Below are 18,219 nucleotides of genomic sequence, written 5' to 3' on the forward strand. Positions count from 1 at the left end.
AAAACGAGTAGAACATGTCATGCATCACCAACAATTTTTTAAAATAATATTAAACTTCTCCAAAGGCAAGTAATCCAGTAGAGACAACTTTAAAATAAATTGTATGGAAGATTTTCCCGTTTCATGTTTGAAACATCAGACACCTCCCATCACCCAGCAAGCGCAGAAATAAAGAAATCAGATGTGAAAAAATAGTTCATTTTGTGCTTCATTCACGAATGAAAAGACTTCTGCAACAATCGTATAATTATATATATGTATGTATATATACAACTTCATAGTTTATATTTTATAGACATTATATGTTACACTAACTTACAAATAAAACAAATAAACGAAATGTCATTTTGGCCCTCTGTCAAAAAGGTCATCTTCATGTTAATTTTTCCTTCACTTTCATCCTTTTCTTGTCTTGCAGAACCAGGCATCCACAACTATCGTTCTTCAGAAGTAAAATCAGGTTCAGCAGGCTTCTGCAGCAACATGGGTGATATTCTTTCAGGCACCCTGGTCTTTCTTGTGCTATTTCTACGTAAAAGTCTGAGTGCATTAGCTGCAAACCTTGAAGCATATATTGTGGCACCTAAACTAGGTGAGCTACCACCAGCTTTGGCCAATGCATCTTGCAACCGATTCTCTTCTTCTCTCAGAGACTCTTCCAGCTTCTTTTTACTATAACGCCTCCACGCTGCTTGTATGAAACATGCAGCCCATGTACGCCATTGTTGTGAATAAAACCTGAAAGTGTGACGAAGTTGCTTACTATGGAGGCGCCGGAACTGTGAAGCAACAAACTTCAAGTCATCGGCTTTTAGAGCAAATGCTTCTACTTCTGAAAGAGTTTGGACAGTCCTAGTTGATATGGGAAGGTTGGATGAGGAGTGAGGATCTAAAGCCCATGTCAGAAGTTCCTCTCCACAAAAGTCACCAGCCTTGAGGTATTCAGAGTTAAAGAAGCCTGTTCTTCCACCATTAGTGGTCACAGTCAATAGCTTGCCGCGCATTATGAACAGCATCTCATCAACAGGGTCTCCTTCCCGGACAATGCAGCTTTCTTCTGTGTATAGCACTGGCTGGAGTCTGTCACACATTGCATCCAGAAGTTGCTCATCCATTTTCTCAAACATTGGCACCTTCAGTTCATGCAAGAGAAAGATTTAGTTGTTGCTAAAAAATATTACATGGAAAACCAACTACACCTTCAAAGCTTCCAATAACAAATGAAATGATGTTGGTTTACTTCTCAAGGATTGTCTTAAAAATCCATCTGATCGCCTAAACCCCTCTTGATGAACGGATTCAGTGACTTTTTCCCGGGAAGTCATTGAATCTGTCCCCATCTTGATATACCTAAATGTTTTGAATTACCAATGGATTATGGATCCTTCTCCAGTACACCTAAATAGTTTTAGCACACCTATGTTCATCCTTTTTCATCCTTAACCATAGAAAACCGCAGTGCTTCAAAATTACAAATGAAAACGTGCACAACACTCCTTTACAGAGTTTAGACGTACATACAACACATTCAAAGAAAATACCAGGAACAGAGGAACAATTTGTATATAGATATATAGTAAAGCACCAGGATGTTATTCATTTAATTTACCTAGAAACAAAGTTCAGAAACTTCAGAATTTTATCAAACCAGTATTTCTGTTATATTTATTTGTAAGAATACCATATCTTCCTATCTTTGGATATTCTATTACGTAATCACTAACCAAAAGCAACAGCAGATGTACTAAAATAGACCAAGTAACTTTTCATTTTCAATAAAAAAGCAAATATCACAGTCACTGTAAAAGAACACTAGTAACATGATATGAAAAGAAAACCAAGATATGGAGAGACTTACCCTCATCAGCAAAGCCAAGCAAAGATGACGCTTAATATCCCTTCTCAAATCCTTTGGAAGATCTCGGATCAAGTTGTCTTCATCAACACCTCTGGTTTCTTGCCATTTGTACTGCTCATGTCGTCTGATTCTTTCTCTCAGGCTGTCAGGGAGTAATCGATGAGACATCCACTGTTCAGCATCCCTCCTTTTCACCCTCATTTCCTCCAATCTGGTAGTCGTTGACTGCAAATATGTCTGTTCCAAAAAATATAAAATTGAGTCCAATGTAGAAGAAATTTGGCCCAGGTGTGAAACTAGTTTCAAACCAGAACAGAGATGAAAAAACAACAAGGAGCAGAACTTTAGGATACATCTAAATAGGATGAGAAAACTTTGTTACATAATTCTGGAAGAGAAAGAGAATTAGAAACAGTTACTTTTTTCCATGCCTACCTTGCCTACCTAGAGAGAGTACTATAATAACTTAATCTTCACCCTATTTCAGGCAACATTCGTAGGCATAAGGTAATTAACAACACTTGAGAAACTGAAAATTGTAAATGCAATGTGTTTCCTTAAAAGCCACTGAAAGATAAGATTAAGACTTTGTTCCTTTGGGAAGAATATTTTCTCACGACCAACTGAAATTAGAATTCCACAAGAGCTGATGCTCCCCCAAAAAATACATCAGAAGTTAATACGGCACATTAACAGAAGTGCTCTAATTATAATAGCAAAAACTGATATATGATGTCCTGCTTCATGAGGTCCCAAAGAGGAAATCTTAATTAACTAACAATAAAAGAATTTAAAGCACCAAAAAACTGTTATGGTAAAGAAGTGGAGGGAGACAGATCACAGGAGTAGAATATGCATTTTATTCCAAAATCAACAAATAGTGCTGCTAGCCAGTATCGCTTGATTAAGAAAGGAATATTTGACACCAACCTGCATATTTCCAATGAGGAATGCAAATAATACCAAACCAGCAATTGAAATGAAAATTGCAAAGCATATTTCCCAAACATAGGTACTTGTTGCAAGGTTCTGACCAAGAGAACTGCAATAAACGATGGAATATAAGCAGAATGTCAAATAGCATAGTAAAAATATAAAAAAATAAAAATTCAAAACATATTTACATGTATCTTTGAAATTGATAATTGACTGACAACTCTAACATTCCCTCATCTCACAATCCTGTTATTAAACAAATTTAAAACTGAAGATAAACTATTTCCACTTCTAACTCCAAATCAGAAGTCTTCCAACATTTACGTGATTAAAGATTATACAATTTTTGTCATTTAAAACTAATGGCATTTTAATAACCAGAACAATAGAAGATGAATCAGATAACACTGATACTTCCACTTTATCCACAATCATTTCGTGCCCCAACACAAACCCCCAAAATCACGTTTTAACACACAAAACCCCTGGGAAAAGATTCATTTAGTGAGTATATACACACTGAAAGGTAGAAGAATACTTTGATCCAAGGGATGCCAGCAAACAGAACTATAAGAAACAATTATACACTATGAGCATGCAGACATATAGAGTCCAAACACAGCTACAGGTTCATAGCATAACACTATCAACTTAAATTTTGTTTCAAGTAAATCATGAACATGTTGCGATGCACGACTACTGCATAATCTTAAAATAAATAGCATCAAATAAAAGATAATCAATAAAGCACACCTCAAATTTCGCAGGCCCCACCAAAAACAATAAAAGAACTTCTGTGGGAAATCTCTTGACTCCACAACTCCAGATTGAAGGGCATCAAGAAATATTCCAAAATTAAAGAGTGCTGTATTTTGGTCCTGTATTGGGCAAGAAGCATTCAGGAATACTGAAATTGTGCCCAAAACTTGATGATTATCACAATACATAGCTTCTGTGTTACATGTGCTATTTCCTCGACACGCATCTTGCCAGCATGTGGTTTCTCTTTCTATAGAAAACAAGTACCAAAAGGCACCAATAACCTACAGAGAGGCAGATGATATCATTAGTTTTCATTATTAGTAAGATCATTTTCACAAATATAAGTGCAACAATGATAAGAAATCTTAATATGCCACATTGGGAACCAAAATAAAAAGGTAAGGACCTGCCAGTTTGAAACAACATGCAAACCTAAAAACCATGGACACAAGGCGCAGTATCAATACAAGGACACAGAAAAATTATGCAGTATTGCCATAAATAAAAAAAACTAGTATGAGAGTGTCCAATAAAGGTATTGAAATTATACGGGTATGGGTATAGAGGGAAGAAAATGAGATAATAGAGACTAAATAGTCTGATATTGATATTAAGATGAAAATTATATCAAATGATGCGTTACAAAACATAAAATACTAATCCTTACTCATACCAACGAATACTATATCACACCAATTACCTCTAAATTACAGATTACTAAACTTAACCTTTTTAAACGTAAAAATATAATATGCAGTCCTAGTAAGAGGAATGGAAAGGCAACTAAAGGATGCTGGATACACTACATAGATAGTGTTGGTGCAAAGACAACTTCGTAGAATGGCTGGGATGACCATCAACATAAATATCCTCGTAAACCACTAGTTAAAACGAGAAAAAAGAGCCATTTGATAGTAAAAGAACAAGAAAGTAAAACAGCCATGAAAATAGGAAGCTGGTGGTGAAACAGTGTTGATTGACATCCAGACAGCAGTGGATGATGACAACAAACGGTGGAGCGAGAGAAAGGCCAAAATGTTTATCATAATGTATAAATTAAATCTAATGGTTTTGAAAATATCATCTCTTATTGATGATTTTAAGGATTTAATAATACTATTTAAATATTAACTTCTTTTTTAATTATTTTCCTCTTATGGTTGAAGAATTTATGCATACATTTTTTTGTAAAAAAGTTGTAAGAATTAAGTTAATTTATATATAAGAAAGTCTGCACAAGAATTCACATAAGCAAAAATCTACGAATTTTTCAATAAATTTAAGGAAATAATCATATTTTTGTCAAAATCATAGTAAAATCTACAAAGTATCACAAGAAAAGAACAAAACTCTCAGAAAAATATTCACGAAAAATCTGTACCCAAGGAATATCCCTAGGTCCAAATCACATGATATAAGTTAGCCTATACAGAATAACGATATAAAAGTCACAGAAAAATGAGTTTGAAGAATGCAAAAAAAAAAAAAAGTTTTATAATATGAAAGGACAACTGATAAATGAAGTAGTTCATATATGGTTTTTTAATGCTTAAAATCAACCATGAGGGCTTATGTTATAAAAATAGAAAAATTAAAAGTATAATATCAACATAAAAATGACTACACCAATAATAATGAAAATAACTAAATATTACCTTCAATTAAATTGCTGTTCTACTTTCAATGGCATAAAATAATTTATAATTGAATAACAACAACATAAAAGAATATTTGAAAATATAAATAAGAAATGATATAAGTGCCAACTAAATATAGATCGTTTTTAATCTATATACACTACATGAACATAAGTATATCACACAAACACAAGTATACGTATACATATGCATGTATGCATGCATATACATAGATTAAAAGGTTTAGGGGTCCATGATCCCACTCTGACACTATGAAGAACCACCTCAGCAGATGGCAGAAACCACTGAAGGAGATGGAAGAAGCACAGAATGGAAGGAGAAAAAATTATCCATGGAAACAAAGTGAGGCCGTAGATTATAGCCATAACATGATGTTTTAAATTTGTTACAAAACATAAAACACTAATCCATACTTCACTAGACATTAGAAATCCATACTTCACTAGACATTAGATTACAATCCTTACAAAATATGGAAACACATGATTGCAGAACATAAGCTCGAACCACATTAACAAGAGATCACAAAATATTTGTGCCTATCAAACTTTACTTGTTTGATCTAGTGATTGAGCAAAATAAATCCACGATACAGTCAAACAGAAACACTAAAAACAGATTCAGGCTTAGAAAAAATGACCAATGATCTCAAACAGAATACATAAAATAACATAAATAATAAATTTAGTGCAAAGCAATATAACAAAAAAATATTGTCAGTAATATATACAAGAAAAAGCAAAAAAACAACTGAGCATAGACGTACATGACTTGCTAGCATGTATAGAAAGAGATTGAACGCAGCTCCAGCCCAAGCTGTTTCAGTGAGGATGCCAGAGGTCCTAGTAACTTCTTTATATAATGGAATTAATCGCAAAAATCGTGGGATATATTGGAAGAAGACAATAAATTTCAGCAGGGTCTTTGTATTCAGTGATTCAGAGCCCCTCAACTTGGGAATGATAATTAGAATTGCCACCTAGCAATATAAGAGCAAGTTTTGAGTCCAAAAACATTGAATCAACTCAATGAAATAGTTTTTCTTTTTTTTTCTAATTCAAACCCACAATCTTGCAGGGATTGACTTAATCACTAATTACAATATATCTTCTGAGTGAGTCCACATGTTTTGCGTTGTACCTTATAAATGTAATCATTTGATACATTAATGACTGCAAATCAAGTCAACTTCCTAGAGAGAAAGAACGTGAAAACAAAAGTTGCTTCATGTTCATACACGAACTTGTCAACCCATAGTTCTTCAACAGTTACTGGATGTTGGATGTAAAAAAGATGAAAGTCAAAAAATACAAAGTGGAAAGAGTATCCTTACCTGCGGGAGGGGAAGAACTGCAAGAATGTCAATTAAGAAGTATGATGATAGATACCGCATTGCTATTACCCAAGCATCTTCAACCAAAACACCTCTTCCAAATACTCGAGAAGAGGGAGCAATGAATCCAGTACGAAATTGGAAAATTATATGGATTATATAAAAAATATCGGAGAAAGATCTTAAAACAGTTGCTGTAATTTCCATTTTTCGGTCCAGAGAAAGACATTTATTGTTATCATCGATCACAGGAACATAGAAGAACAAAGGATCAAGTGACACAGCAATAAGACATGATAATACAAATATCTTATTCCACTTTTGAAGGAAAGGACCCTGGGGATCAAGAATTTTCTTTGTAGAACTAAAACTTCCAGAGAGAACTCTGTTATAGGGAAGAGATTTGAATGATTTTCTAAATCTCTTCATCCCCTCTGAACTGGATTCCAAACCCCTTTGAAACTTCTCAGAAACTGAATTTAGTGTATTCTTGATTCCCCCTGGGCGTTCTATATGAATTGCAGGAGAGCTGCTCTCAGAACCCTTGTCTGAATTCCAATCACGAAATCTAAACATCATGGAAACAATAAAACTCGGTTCATGACTAACCATCCGATAAACAACATATCCAAAGCAGTGGCAATAACACCATGAAATGAACACAGACACAAAAGTGATTATTAGGAACAAAAGTTCTGAAAGAGGATAAGAATTTGAAGTTTTTAAGTATATTGATATTGAAGAGTGGTGACTGAAAATGTGTTTCCAAAAGATGAGAACAAGAAGAGAGAAGCCTTACTCCCAACCAAGCATGAAACACCTACATTGAATCCAATGACAACTACAACGCTTCCGAAATACCACAAACACCACAACAGAGGATAAATAACGGTATGCACCATTAAACTAACCTAACAAATTTTTCTTGCTGAAAATTCATGACTGTAGCCTAGTTCAAGAACAAGGTGAAATTCAACAAATAAGTGGCGCGCAAGTGTCACAGGACAGTGAATAGCTCCTTCATACACCTCAAAATCTCACAGCCTACTCCTGAAATATTGAAAAACAAGAACGACATCCTAAGTAGATACTCCAATTGTCAACCAAAACAAAAAACCAACCCATCGATAACAACATCAACAGGGTAAAATAGCCGCCCAATCACCTTGCCATAGATTGATCCGAAGAAAACAAAAATAGTCAAAACCATAATAAATTCATGTATTCAGGGAGACAACAAACTCAAACAACCAAATAAAGCAGCAGGAAAGTCAGAACTACAGTTTCCCTCAAGTTTAGCAGCACATACAAACACACCAGTACACATAATGAGATAGACAGTTACCGAATGTTCAGGAGTAGAAAAAACAGCATATCATTCATTAATAAGGACAAAATTCCAGGTACTCAATTAACAACAATGATTCCGCAAAAGCGGATTAGTATCCATATCCTTGTACAAATTAGATAACCTAATTAAGTGAATTGTGAAATTCGCAGCCGAGTTGAAACAGGAGAAAGAGAAATAAATAATTAGGAGTAGTTGGCAAGCAAGAAGAAAGTCAGAGATGATTGAAAAAAAAAAAAAAAACTTATAGAAAGTGATTGAGAGAGAGAAGAGGAGTACCGAAAGGAGAGTAACGAAATGACGAGCGTTGGAAGTAGTTGCAGTGAACAAGAGATTGATTGTGAGGAGGATTAGAAAGAAGAGATTGTAACTGTGAGAGAGAGAGAGAGAGAAATGAAGAAGAAGAAGAAAAAGAAGGTTCGTGGAAAGCGGGAAAGGGTGATGGTGTTATAGACATGGATGGATAAAGAGACAGTTGGTGTTGAGGATGGAAGGAAGAGAGTCTTGTCTGTCGCGGGACCCACTCACTCTCTTGTGTTTGTTTTTTTTAACCTTAATTATTATTAATCCTCGGCCATGGTCATTGGTAGTTATGGTTGGTAACAGTGCTAGTGTGTGCCTGGTCAACACTTTTACCTTGTAAAACTTCACAAACACCATCATCTTCCAAAAAATTTTAATTATTCAGGCAATACAAGAAATTCAAAATATTAATAATTCGTATTATTTGACTTATTTATATGTATAAAGGACAACAGAGACAATTAATTTCCATGAGAAGATTAAACATAAAACATGGAACCATACATAACCTAAAATTATTTAAAGTAAATTTTAATTTATTTTTTTTATGGAATGTTGTTTACATTGTTCAAAGCATACCATTCTTTGATTACAGTGAAAAAAATCTGTCAAAAAAAATTGCAGGAATGAAATGTTGTTTACCCCTGTTTATTTGTCTTCTTTCGAAGTAATACTATGTTGACTTTAAATTTGGCATTGGCATCTGAGGGTTTTAGTGTGAATATATTTTTGTACTCAACCTTATAGAAAAAATAGACTATCTTTTTGTTTTCTAAACTTAATTCATGCGTTGATATTATCCAAAAATGAAATTTCCAAAAAAAAATAAAAAATTAAAGTGTCTTTCATTGAGTAGATTACATTAAAAATTTTCATGCAAAATAAGATGACAAAAGAGTGCAAGTAGATAGCGTAAGAGTTGAATATTTACTAGATCAATTTATATAAAGTCAACAGATACCTCTACATTAAACAATAAATGGATTTGCAACTGGTTTGAGATTAATTTTGTACTATTTTCTGACCAACCCAAAAGTAAATCCTACAAAATAAATAAAATAATTGTGCATAAATATGTTTATCATTTTTCTTTTTTATCTGAGACATTTATATTAAAACAGTTATTTATTGTGGTAAGGTAATTATTTCCATCCAGTATATTAACTTTAACTGATAAGAAAGGGTGATAGATTTAGATTTTCAGTTAATCATTACGTTGACTATTTCACGTTTATAAAAATTAAAATTAAATAAAATAAATTGTTTTTCATATAGACGATTATAGGCATGATTAAATAATATATTTCAGCTTTCTGCATTCACCCTAGTCATAAATAAAATGATACCTAGAAGCATTCTCTATTTACAGTCCTTATTTTTTCTATTTACACTACCCGTATATGCTAAAAACACCCGTCCTTTCCTTTTTTTTCTTCTACATATATAGTTAAATCCTTTTATACAAAAAAAAAAAAACAAACTCCCTCTTATATAAATAAATAAAAATTATAAACTCTAACATGTATTTATTCTTTTTTATTTAATCTAGTCTCTTTCCTTTATCTCTCATTTGCCTATTAAAGATATTACAAATTTTGGTATTATTGTTTCATTAGACAAGATCATACAAGAAAAATAGTTTGACCTAGATTTTATGCTCAACCCATATTCAATTCATGCTACCAAGAAAATAAGTCAATATTGAAGCAGTGCACGTAAAGAAAGTGTGATTTTTTTCAATTTCATAAAATACTTTTCAAAAATATTATTGGGTTTTTAAGGTAAACATTGTCTTTAATTACTTACAAATACTATTCAGTATAGTTTAAAATAATATGTTTTATTTAACCTTCTATAACCTCCTTTTAGGAAACAATTGTATGATTTGAAGATGAAACAATTTTTGTTAACATTTGAAAAGTATTTTTATTGAGTTAAACAAATTAGTTTTCCCCTCACATCATTATTTCTTCTTCTTTTATAATCATGTTCTTGTTACTGTAATGTCTATGATTTTGTCATAAACAAAGCATATATCTGCTTCATGAAAATGCTTTGATACAAGATTGGAATAGCATCTGAGTCACAAGTAATAAAACAACTTATTTATTAAGTGCATATTGAAGTAATTTATCTAATTTATTTACTAATTTATAATAAAAAGATGAATTTAATAAACTTTATCTCTTTAATTTTTTGGAAGTTTAATCATTCAACTTCAAATTTTTAAAATCCAATAATTTTTTTCATCACCACTTAATAAAATGAAATCAATCTTCCATACTTAAAATACATATAGGCAACATATAGAAATACTTTTTTTCCTAAATTATAGAAAATATATACAATCACTTTCAAATATATTAATTATAAATTAGGAATATAATTAATTTGCTATGAAGCATTCACTGTCATGGAAGTAAATGTATTCAAACTATTATTGATATAAAATAACAGGATATATTATGTGATAATTTTATCCTTCTTGGTTTTTAGTGAGAAATAAATAAGGAAATGAAATATATATAAAGTGGATAATTAATATAAATTTTAATTACCTGAAATTATTTAATTTATCATTATAATTGATTATAGGTTATCACATTTAGTTAGAATTGTTTATGGGATATCATAATTAACTTCAATCATAATCATATGTTATTTTAACAAAATTGTTCCTTTTATATAAATTTACATTTACTTTTTCAAAAAAATGTTCAATACATATAATCAATGGTTGGCTGTGATACACAAGATGAAGAGATTTTGACAATTATCACCAATAAAAGATGTGGTGGATACATAAAAAAGTTAAGAACTTTCATAATTTTCACCTCTTTCACTTTCAATTATCCATCAAAAATCTCCATCATGTAGTTTTGGCTTATTCTCCCAACTTGTAATAAAATCCTTTCTTCAATTATGAAATGCAATAAGCATATCCCTTTGGACACGTTGTGTGCATGAAAAAAAGTATATGTTATAATCAATACACTCAATTATCTCCTAATTAATGTAAACATAAGTTAATTTTTATTATTTGAATAAATATAAAACAAATTAATATATTATAAACAAACACGTGATTGAATGTTATTTAAAAAATAATAATTGTTATTAATATTTGGTAAATAAAAACTGTAACTTGTTTTTTTTTATTTATTATATTGAAATTTGATGAAGTAAAAGAAAGTTCTAAATCCAAGTGTGTCCATGGGGGTTGACATTTTCAGAGTTTGGGATCGACATAGACACGAACGGAAAAGCAGGGCAGAACACCAACTTAATAACGCGAAGCCTAAGATGGTAAAACAAAACCCAACTTCATCACTTCCTTAATCTCCTCGTTACACTCTTTCACAAAGGCAAACTAGAATCTTCATCATTTATTTTCTCCGCTTCGAATCGCAAAAATGGGATTGATTTCGTTGGTAAAGGAGCTTTTGATGGCTTTCTTTTTCGTGTGTTCAGTGCAATTTTGGAGAATGGGGTTGTTCTGGTCTTTCTCTATTCTTTTTTCTTATTACCAATTGTTCAAGGCTTCCCTATCACAGTGGCTAGTGTTCAAACCTGTAATTCTCGAGAAATGTCCTTTCTTGTCTCAGAAACTCGTGTCCTATCCCAGGTGCTCCCCTTTCACAAGTAATTTTAGGCCTGTTTGCATTGTCACTGGTGTAAGTCCTTCATTTATATTTATATATTCCTTCCGTGTTTTTTTTTTCTTTGTTTTAGTTAGTAACAAACTGTTTGATTTTGGGAATTTTTCAAATTGATTATGGGATTTTGTTTTTTGTGTTGGTGTAGGCAACGTCTGGCCTGGGATTAGCTGCTGCTTATAAACTTTCCAAGGAAGGATATGTTGTTGCTATTGGTAAGTGTTTATTGTTAATAGGAATATAAGTGAAAGCGAGTATGAGAAAATCAAAATCCTGTCTGGAATATAGTGCTGGCTTCACTAATGAAGAATGGGGGGTCAGGTTATTTGGCGGAATCTGCATAAGATTTCTCCTATAAAAGGAAAGATACTGAAAATAGTATGTTGTTTTGCATTCTTCTTCTGGTCTATTTAATGTATACTTAAGATTCCAGTTGTGGATGCAGTTGGACGTTCACAACAGCTATTGTCAGAGGTATTTTCCTTCAACACTTTTTAAAAGTAATGATGATGATGACTCCACACTTCATAAATCTCTTATCGGTGTTCCCTGGTTCCCTCTGTCTGATAGACCATAAGAAAAATCAAAGATTCCAATGAAGATGCCCACCTCAAAGCTTTTCAGGTGGACCTGTCATCAATTGAATCAATCATAAAGTTCAAAGTGTCCTTGCGACAGTGGCTTTTGGATTCTGATTTGCACTGCTCACTACAACTACTGATAAACAATGCTGGAATACTTGCAACATCACCTAGAGTCACAGCTGAGGGCTATGATCAGTTATACAACTTTTTATCTAACTCCTTTGATTGTATTGAAGAAGTTTCACTTTATTATTGAATAACTCCTGTGCTTATATGCATGCTCTTTGCGACACAAAAATCATCACACAGGCCACATGTTTTCAAATTTTATTATTACTTTTAGACTGTTGATAATCTGTTTAAGCTAAGGTAAATGGTTTATAAGTGTTTGTTACATTTTTTAGAAAATGTTGATTAGCATGATTTTTAAAGAACACAAAAACACTAGAAAGAAATGTTTGTAGTTGTATGCAAATATTTTGTTGAACTATTTGCTCTATGAAGGTGAACCTTGGTTCAACGATAAGGTTGTTTCCTGGTTTTAATTCTTGTAGATCGCCTCTCTGCTTGTGGGGTAAAACTGCATATATTTATCCTTCCAATACTGTACTAGACGGTGGTGCTACCCCCTTTCTTTTATACCTCTTTTTCAGCTCCAAGTTTGTTTGGCACCTTAGTTGTATAATTAGTATTAACATTTAAATGTATAAATGTTTTACTGGTTTACTCCCAGGATGATTGGTACAAATTATGTTGGTGCATTTGCTTTAACAAAGCTTCTACTACCACTTCTTGAAAGCAGCCCTGTATCTTCCAAAATTGTGAATGTGACATCCTTCACACATCGAGCTGGTACGGATAATCATCATAATCATTAGTTGTTGGTATTGTTGTATGGTATCAAACACTTCTGGTTTGATTTTGTTCCATTAAATTTCTCTGAATCAGTACTTCTCATATAGAAACTTTTTTTTTATTATTATTAAAAATGATAAAAATACTAAAAGAATCATGAGGGGAGCACACCAATACTTATGATAAAAATACATCTCATATAGAAACTGATCAAGCTGTTTTATCTAGTTACTGATGTGCAGGTTGATGAGGGAACTGTATCCGGGAAGAGATTTTTGAGATCTATACAATATCCATATGCACAAATATATGAGTATTCTAAATGTATACTTCAAACTTTGGATTAAGTTATATAAATTACTGTGCCTTTATTCCTAACAAGCATTTAATTTTGGTGAAGTATACCTAATTCTTTTCTCGACGGAACTCCACCGACAGCTTTGCCTAATGGGAAAATCTCACCAGATATTTGTCAAGTATGTAATTACTAATCTAACTTTTACTTCCTTTTCTGTCTTGTTTCCAAGTGCCGTGTACTTTTATGGTATTGATTTCTTTTAATGTTATCAGTTTACTAATCAATGTATAACTGTCAACTTTGTTGTTTGAATGTGTCCATGGGATATTTTCATTTCTTGCCCAGTCTACGTAAATTATAAGCGTCAGGGAGATATCTGAAAAAACTAACTTCAGCTTATGGAAATGATTTTTGACTTTTCTATAAGCTCTCTTTAGCCCACTTCAGCAAGGCAATAATCTGCATGGTGAAAATGATCTAAATATATTCTTTTATTTCTTAAATAAGTTTTAAATGAAGTTTATGAATAGGGTATTATCGTTTGATAAAAAATACTGAATTTAGTTAAGCTGTTTATCCAAATGTGCCCTTGGTTTGCTATGTATCTTTTCTGCACAGCTCATCTGTTCTTCTCTTTGGCCAAAGCATAAGGACTCAGTTGCTTATTTGCCAATCATGTGCCATGGATGCAATTCATGCATGTATGTTTGACAAACCTGCAATGTAACTCTCTTTGGGTGTTGAAATTTCAATTAAAGGATGAGATTTACTGGGTTATTGGAGTGAATTTTGGGTTGCTAGGTTAGATGATCCAATCGTCTGGGTAGAAGAGAAGGAATATAAATAAAAAGTTAAGACAAGGAGCAGAAACTGGTACGGAAATAAAATGAAAAAGGATATGCAAAATGTATCAAACTTTCTGTATGAAGCTTTGTTCATGTTTATCATGGATTGTACTTCACCTTTAACTTTCATTTTTTGTTTTGTTGCGCATTAGTGTTGCGGATCCTGGAGTTGTGCAGACAAACCTCATGAGAGAAGTTCCAACCATCCTATCTAGTTTGGCACTACGTGTGTTGAAATTTCTGCATCTGTTGCAGTTCCCCGAGTCTGGGGTTGATTCTATTATTGATGCCGCCCTAGCTCCACCGGTAAGAACTTCAGTGGTACTTATTGTTGATAACCTTTTTTTACAAAATGCCATTTATAAACCACTGCACCAATTCCCTTAATTACCATTCTATCACCACGCAATGCATTCTCAATTGCTCTCTGTCATTCCTTTATTTTATCCTTTCTGTGATGGAAAGGCATCTTGAACTCTGGCTAGGAAACAACATATTTTGTCAATTATTTCAACAAACTTTGACATACATTAGAGGATCCAAATACACATTATAAAACGCATACACAAACCGGTGCTTTCAGGTAAAATAGGTTTCTCTATCATATCTCATCAAAGAACGCTTTTACACACATTAGTGGATCTAATTACACATCACGCACACTAATAAACACGTTTATTTAACGTAGGATTCTCTCAATTTTCAGTTGGAGTAACTCTGCAATACTCTCTTATGAAATAAAACCTCTTTGAAATTAGGAAATTAAGATGTATGCTCACAAAGATATATGGTTTCCCTTATGTTACTCTTGTACTACTACACCCTTGTACCCGTTAGGTACACCTGAGTACTAAACTTATTTTTTGAATTTATATACAACGTACGACTAATAATATGATTGGTGCTATTGGGGCGCATAGCTAGGTATAGCTAAGATATTAGCTTGATCAATTTGTAGATGGTCAGTGTTCGTCTCTAATTGTACAAATATTTTCATAGCAGTCTATAAATATTCTGTTTCCAAATTCCCGTATGTTGTAGCAGTCGACAAATCAACATATGATGTTTATTGTATTTTAAATGACTAATCATCTAAAGTGTTTCGCCAAGGTAAGGGTCTTACAAGACCTTCTCACAAGTTTTACTTTTATTGGATCTTACCATACCACATCATTATCAAGACCTTCTCACAAGTTTTGCTCAAATTGTAAGGTTTTATACGACTAACTTTTATATTTTTTACTTTATTTTCTTACATCTTTAAAAATTAATTTAATTATTGTAATTAAATATCTTTTTATTCTCAAGCTTGGTTGAGTGATAAGTAAAGTATGGCCAAACTTAACCAATCCCTTTGTTTCCTCCATTTTATTTTGATGAAGTCGTTAGAAAATAATATAGCAGGGCCTATACCAATCTGTACCTAGCAGTTCAACTACACCCTCTGTATGCAACTTTATGCTGATGCTTACGCTGATTTCTCAGGCCTGCTCTTATTTTCAGTTATAATAGCCATTGAGTTCATGTTGCTAAATGGACTTACATTTTTCAGGGAACATCAGGGGCTTATTACTTTGGGGGCAAAGGTAGGACTATCAAGCCTTCAGCACTTTCACATAACGCCAAATTAGCACGTGAGCTTTGGGAAAGTACAAGTAAGCTGCTGTCTGTGACCCCTTTTGGTGCTGAGGGAAACAGCTGGTAGCATTGGTTCGTATGTCATGTCGTATAACAAAGTGAATAGTTGGCAATTGCCCATGTAGATTGACAAATGACAACCCATTCTTCATACACAGTTCTGAGGTTTATAATGTAAGAGATGTTTTAAAAAAAGTACAATATAACAACAATTCATGAACCTTAGCCTAGTATTTGCCACCATCCACATGTCGGCTTGTAGCGTTGTTCATATTTCATTTTCTGGTATTGTGCTTGATTCATGTGCTAAGTCAATGTGGTAATGCTAACGTTAAGTTTTTAATTAATAGATTGAATTAGAACTTAATTGAAAATGCTTTTTAGGGAAAAAAAAACTGAATGGCCTTGCTCTGTAGAATTTACCTAAAATGAAATATTGGATAATCTGTGGTTATGGCTTACAATGAGGTATCTCTCTGGTGTTTTCAACAGAGTGAGCACATGAATTATGCATAAGTGAGTTAATTATGCTTTGGTGAATGCATGTATTCTTCAGCTTTCACGTCAAATATCTATGAATGGAGCATATATTAGTGAAAGTTGTTGATTGACTGGTTGTAGAAGCTTTTTCAGGTTATTTTATTTGTTGCTAGGTCCTAGAAGTATGTTACATATCGTTTTAGGGTTTGAAAATGTTTATTTGCAAATTGGACCTTATTTTAATTTATTAATGGTTATTGGTTTATGATCTCTATATTTTGGGTAGAGAATGTTAAATAAAATTACTCTTTATACAAAGTGCTACCTGGTGTAAATTAGTGGAGTAAGAAAAAAGAAGTTTGAATAGAATGGGAAACTACCTGTTCAATTAATGATTTCTAGATTCCTGTTTCAAGTACATGAATGATTGGCATTGTTTCACTTGATTTGGCCATTTTTCCTTTTTTGTTAGCCTTTGATTTGATTTGGTGATATTAAGCTAACTAATAAAAGTATGGGCTCCCAAGTGAAACGGTGATTATTGGATGAAATAAAGCTATTACTGTGCATTCAAAGCATATTTGTTCAATACTTACTAAATCAAGTTTTCTTTTTACGCAACAGTATCCTTAAGCTATATAGTATCTTTTGAATACTTTAATGTAACATGTGAAATTATTCATAATGTATATTTGTAAAATAAATGTTCCAGTTCCCTTTAAGACATAGCCAAATTATTTAACTGTTTTTGCTGCTACAACGTTTGTGGCTACGAAACTGATTCGGCGTGGAATGAAAGCAAAGTTTAGCCATAATGGGCTGGTGGCAGGTTGGATTTGGGAATGACATTTGTTTAGTGGGTATTTCAAATGCAAAGGAATATGCTCCAGGAAGGATTCTAACTCATGAAGAATTGACTAAGAACATTTACCAATAAATTCATTATCGTCAATATATGCGGATAATATCATATGCTGTGGCTAGTATATTTAATTACTCGTTTACTAATAAGCGGATATGAGTATATCATGGTTTCTTGCTAGATATCCACAGTATGCTAATAATGCTAATGAATTTTATTTTTAAATCAAATTATTAAATAAATTAATGAAAGAAATATTAATCATTACTTAGAATTTAATTTTATATATTTATATTTTTAAAATTATGAAATTAAAGCTGTTTTTTTTTTAATAATTCTTTACAATTTATACTTTGTAATAATTTATTTAAGTATATATAAACCCTAAATAGTCACCCTAACCTGATGTAATTACTAGTGTGACTTTTTTTCTAATATAAACTACTTATGAACTTTATTGACTTAGTGGATTTTTTTTTTCAAATTAGACTTTTTTTACTGTTTAAGTACAATTTATTTTTGCGACAGACTAAATAATAATAATAAAAATAAATAAAACTAATGCTAATAATTATAGTTTATTTTGTGTTAATTTTAACCCTGGGATAAAACTTTAATCTAATAATTTTGTTTATTACCAATATACTTTTATATTATCACATTCATCAAATAATTAAGAAATTTTTACAAATTTTATCTTCAAATTCCTTCATTTTCACACTGTTTCGGGGTGTGTACTGTTTGAAAGGAAATAAATAAGATGAAAGTGTGAATTTCAATGAATAAAATAATATTAAAATACT

General features: G+C 32.3%; 2 protein-coding genes across 5 annotated transcripts; one reads left to right on the forward strand and one right to left on the reverse strand.

Moving 5' to 3' along the window:
* Nucleotides 1-217: 217 nt before the first annotated feature.
* Nucleotides 218-8,393, reverse strand: LOC114163076 (cyclic nucleotide-gated ion channel 1-like). Of its 2 annotated transcripts, XM_028047144.1 has the most exons (8): nucleotides 8,175-8,375; nucleotides 7,459-7,597; nucleotides 6,548-7,115; nucleotides 5,981-6,193; nucleotides 3,548-3,837; nucleotides 2,789-2,900; nucleotides 1,859-2,095; nucleotides 218-1,133 (listed from the first exon to the last, which is right to left on the reverse strand). In XM_028047144.1, exons 2-8 carry the CDS (start codon nucleotides 7,485-7,487, stop codon nucleotides 435-437), a joined length of 2,148 nt encoding a protein of 715 aa, XP_027902945.1. In that variant the 5' UTR covers nucleotides 7,488-7,597; nucleotides 8,175-8,375; the 3' UTR covers nucleotides 218-434. The 2 variants fall into 2 exon arrangements, with proteins under 2 accessions (XP_027902945.1, XP_027902946.1); XM_028047145.1 differs by lacking the exon at nucleotides 7,459-7,597 and having other exon boundaries at nucleotides 8,175-8,393.
* A 2,996-nt stretch (nucleotides 8,394-11,389) lies between these two features.
* LOC114164348 (dehydrogenase/reductase SDR family member on chromosome X-like) lies at nucleotides 11,390-16,384 on the forward strand. Of its 3 annotated transcripts, XM_028048984.1 has the most exons (10): nucleotides 11,390-11,504; nucleotides 11,804-11,872; nucleotides 12,003-12,069; nucleotides 12,300-12,328; nucleotides 12,425-12,633; nucleotides 13,172-13,290; nucleotides 13,522-13,617; nucleotides 13,694-13,769; nucleotides 14,589-14,742; nucleotides 15,989-16,384. In XM_028048984.1, the coding sequence occupies exons 1-10, from the start codon at nucleotides 11,412-11,414 to the stop codon at nucleotides 16,139-16,141; spliced, it is 1,065 nt and encodes a 354-aa protein (XP_027904785.1). In that variant the 5' UTR covers nucleotides 11,390-11,411; the 3' UTR covers nucleotides 16,142-16,384. The 3 variants fall into 3 exon arrangements, with proteins under 3 accessions (XP_027904785.1, XP_027904784.1, XP_027904786.1); XM_028048983.1 differs by having other exon boundaries at nucleotides 11,390-11,872; XM_028048985.1 differs by lacking the exon at nucleotides 11,804-11,872.
* The last annotated feature ends 1,835 nt before the right edge of the window (nucleotides 16,385-18,219 follow it).

Source organism: Vigna unguiculata, chromosome 9, assembly GCF_004118075.2.
Source record: "Vigna unguiculata cultivar IT97K-499-35 chromosome 9, ASM411807v1, whole genome shotgun sequence".
NCBI lineage: Eukaryota > Viridiplantae > Streptophyta > Magnoliopsida > Fabales > Fabaceae > Vigna > Vigna unguiculata.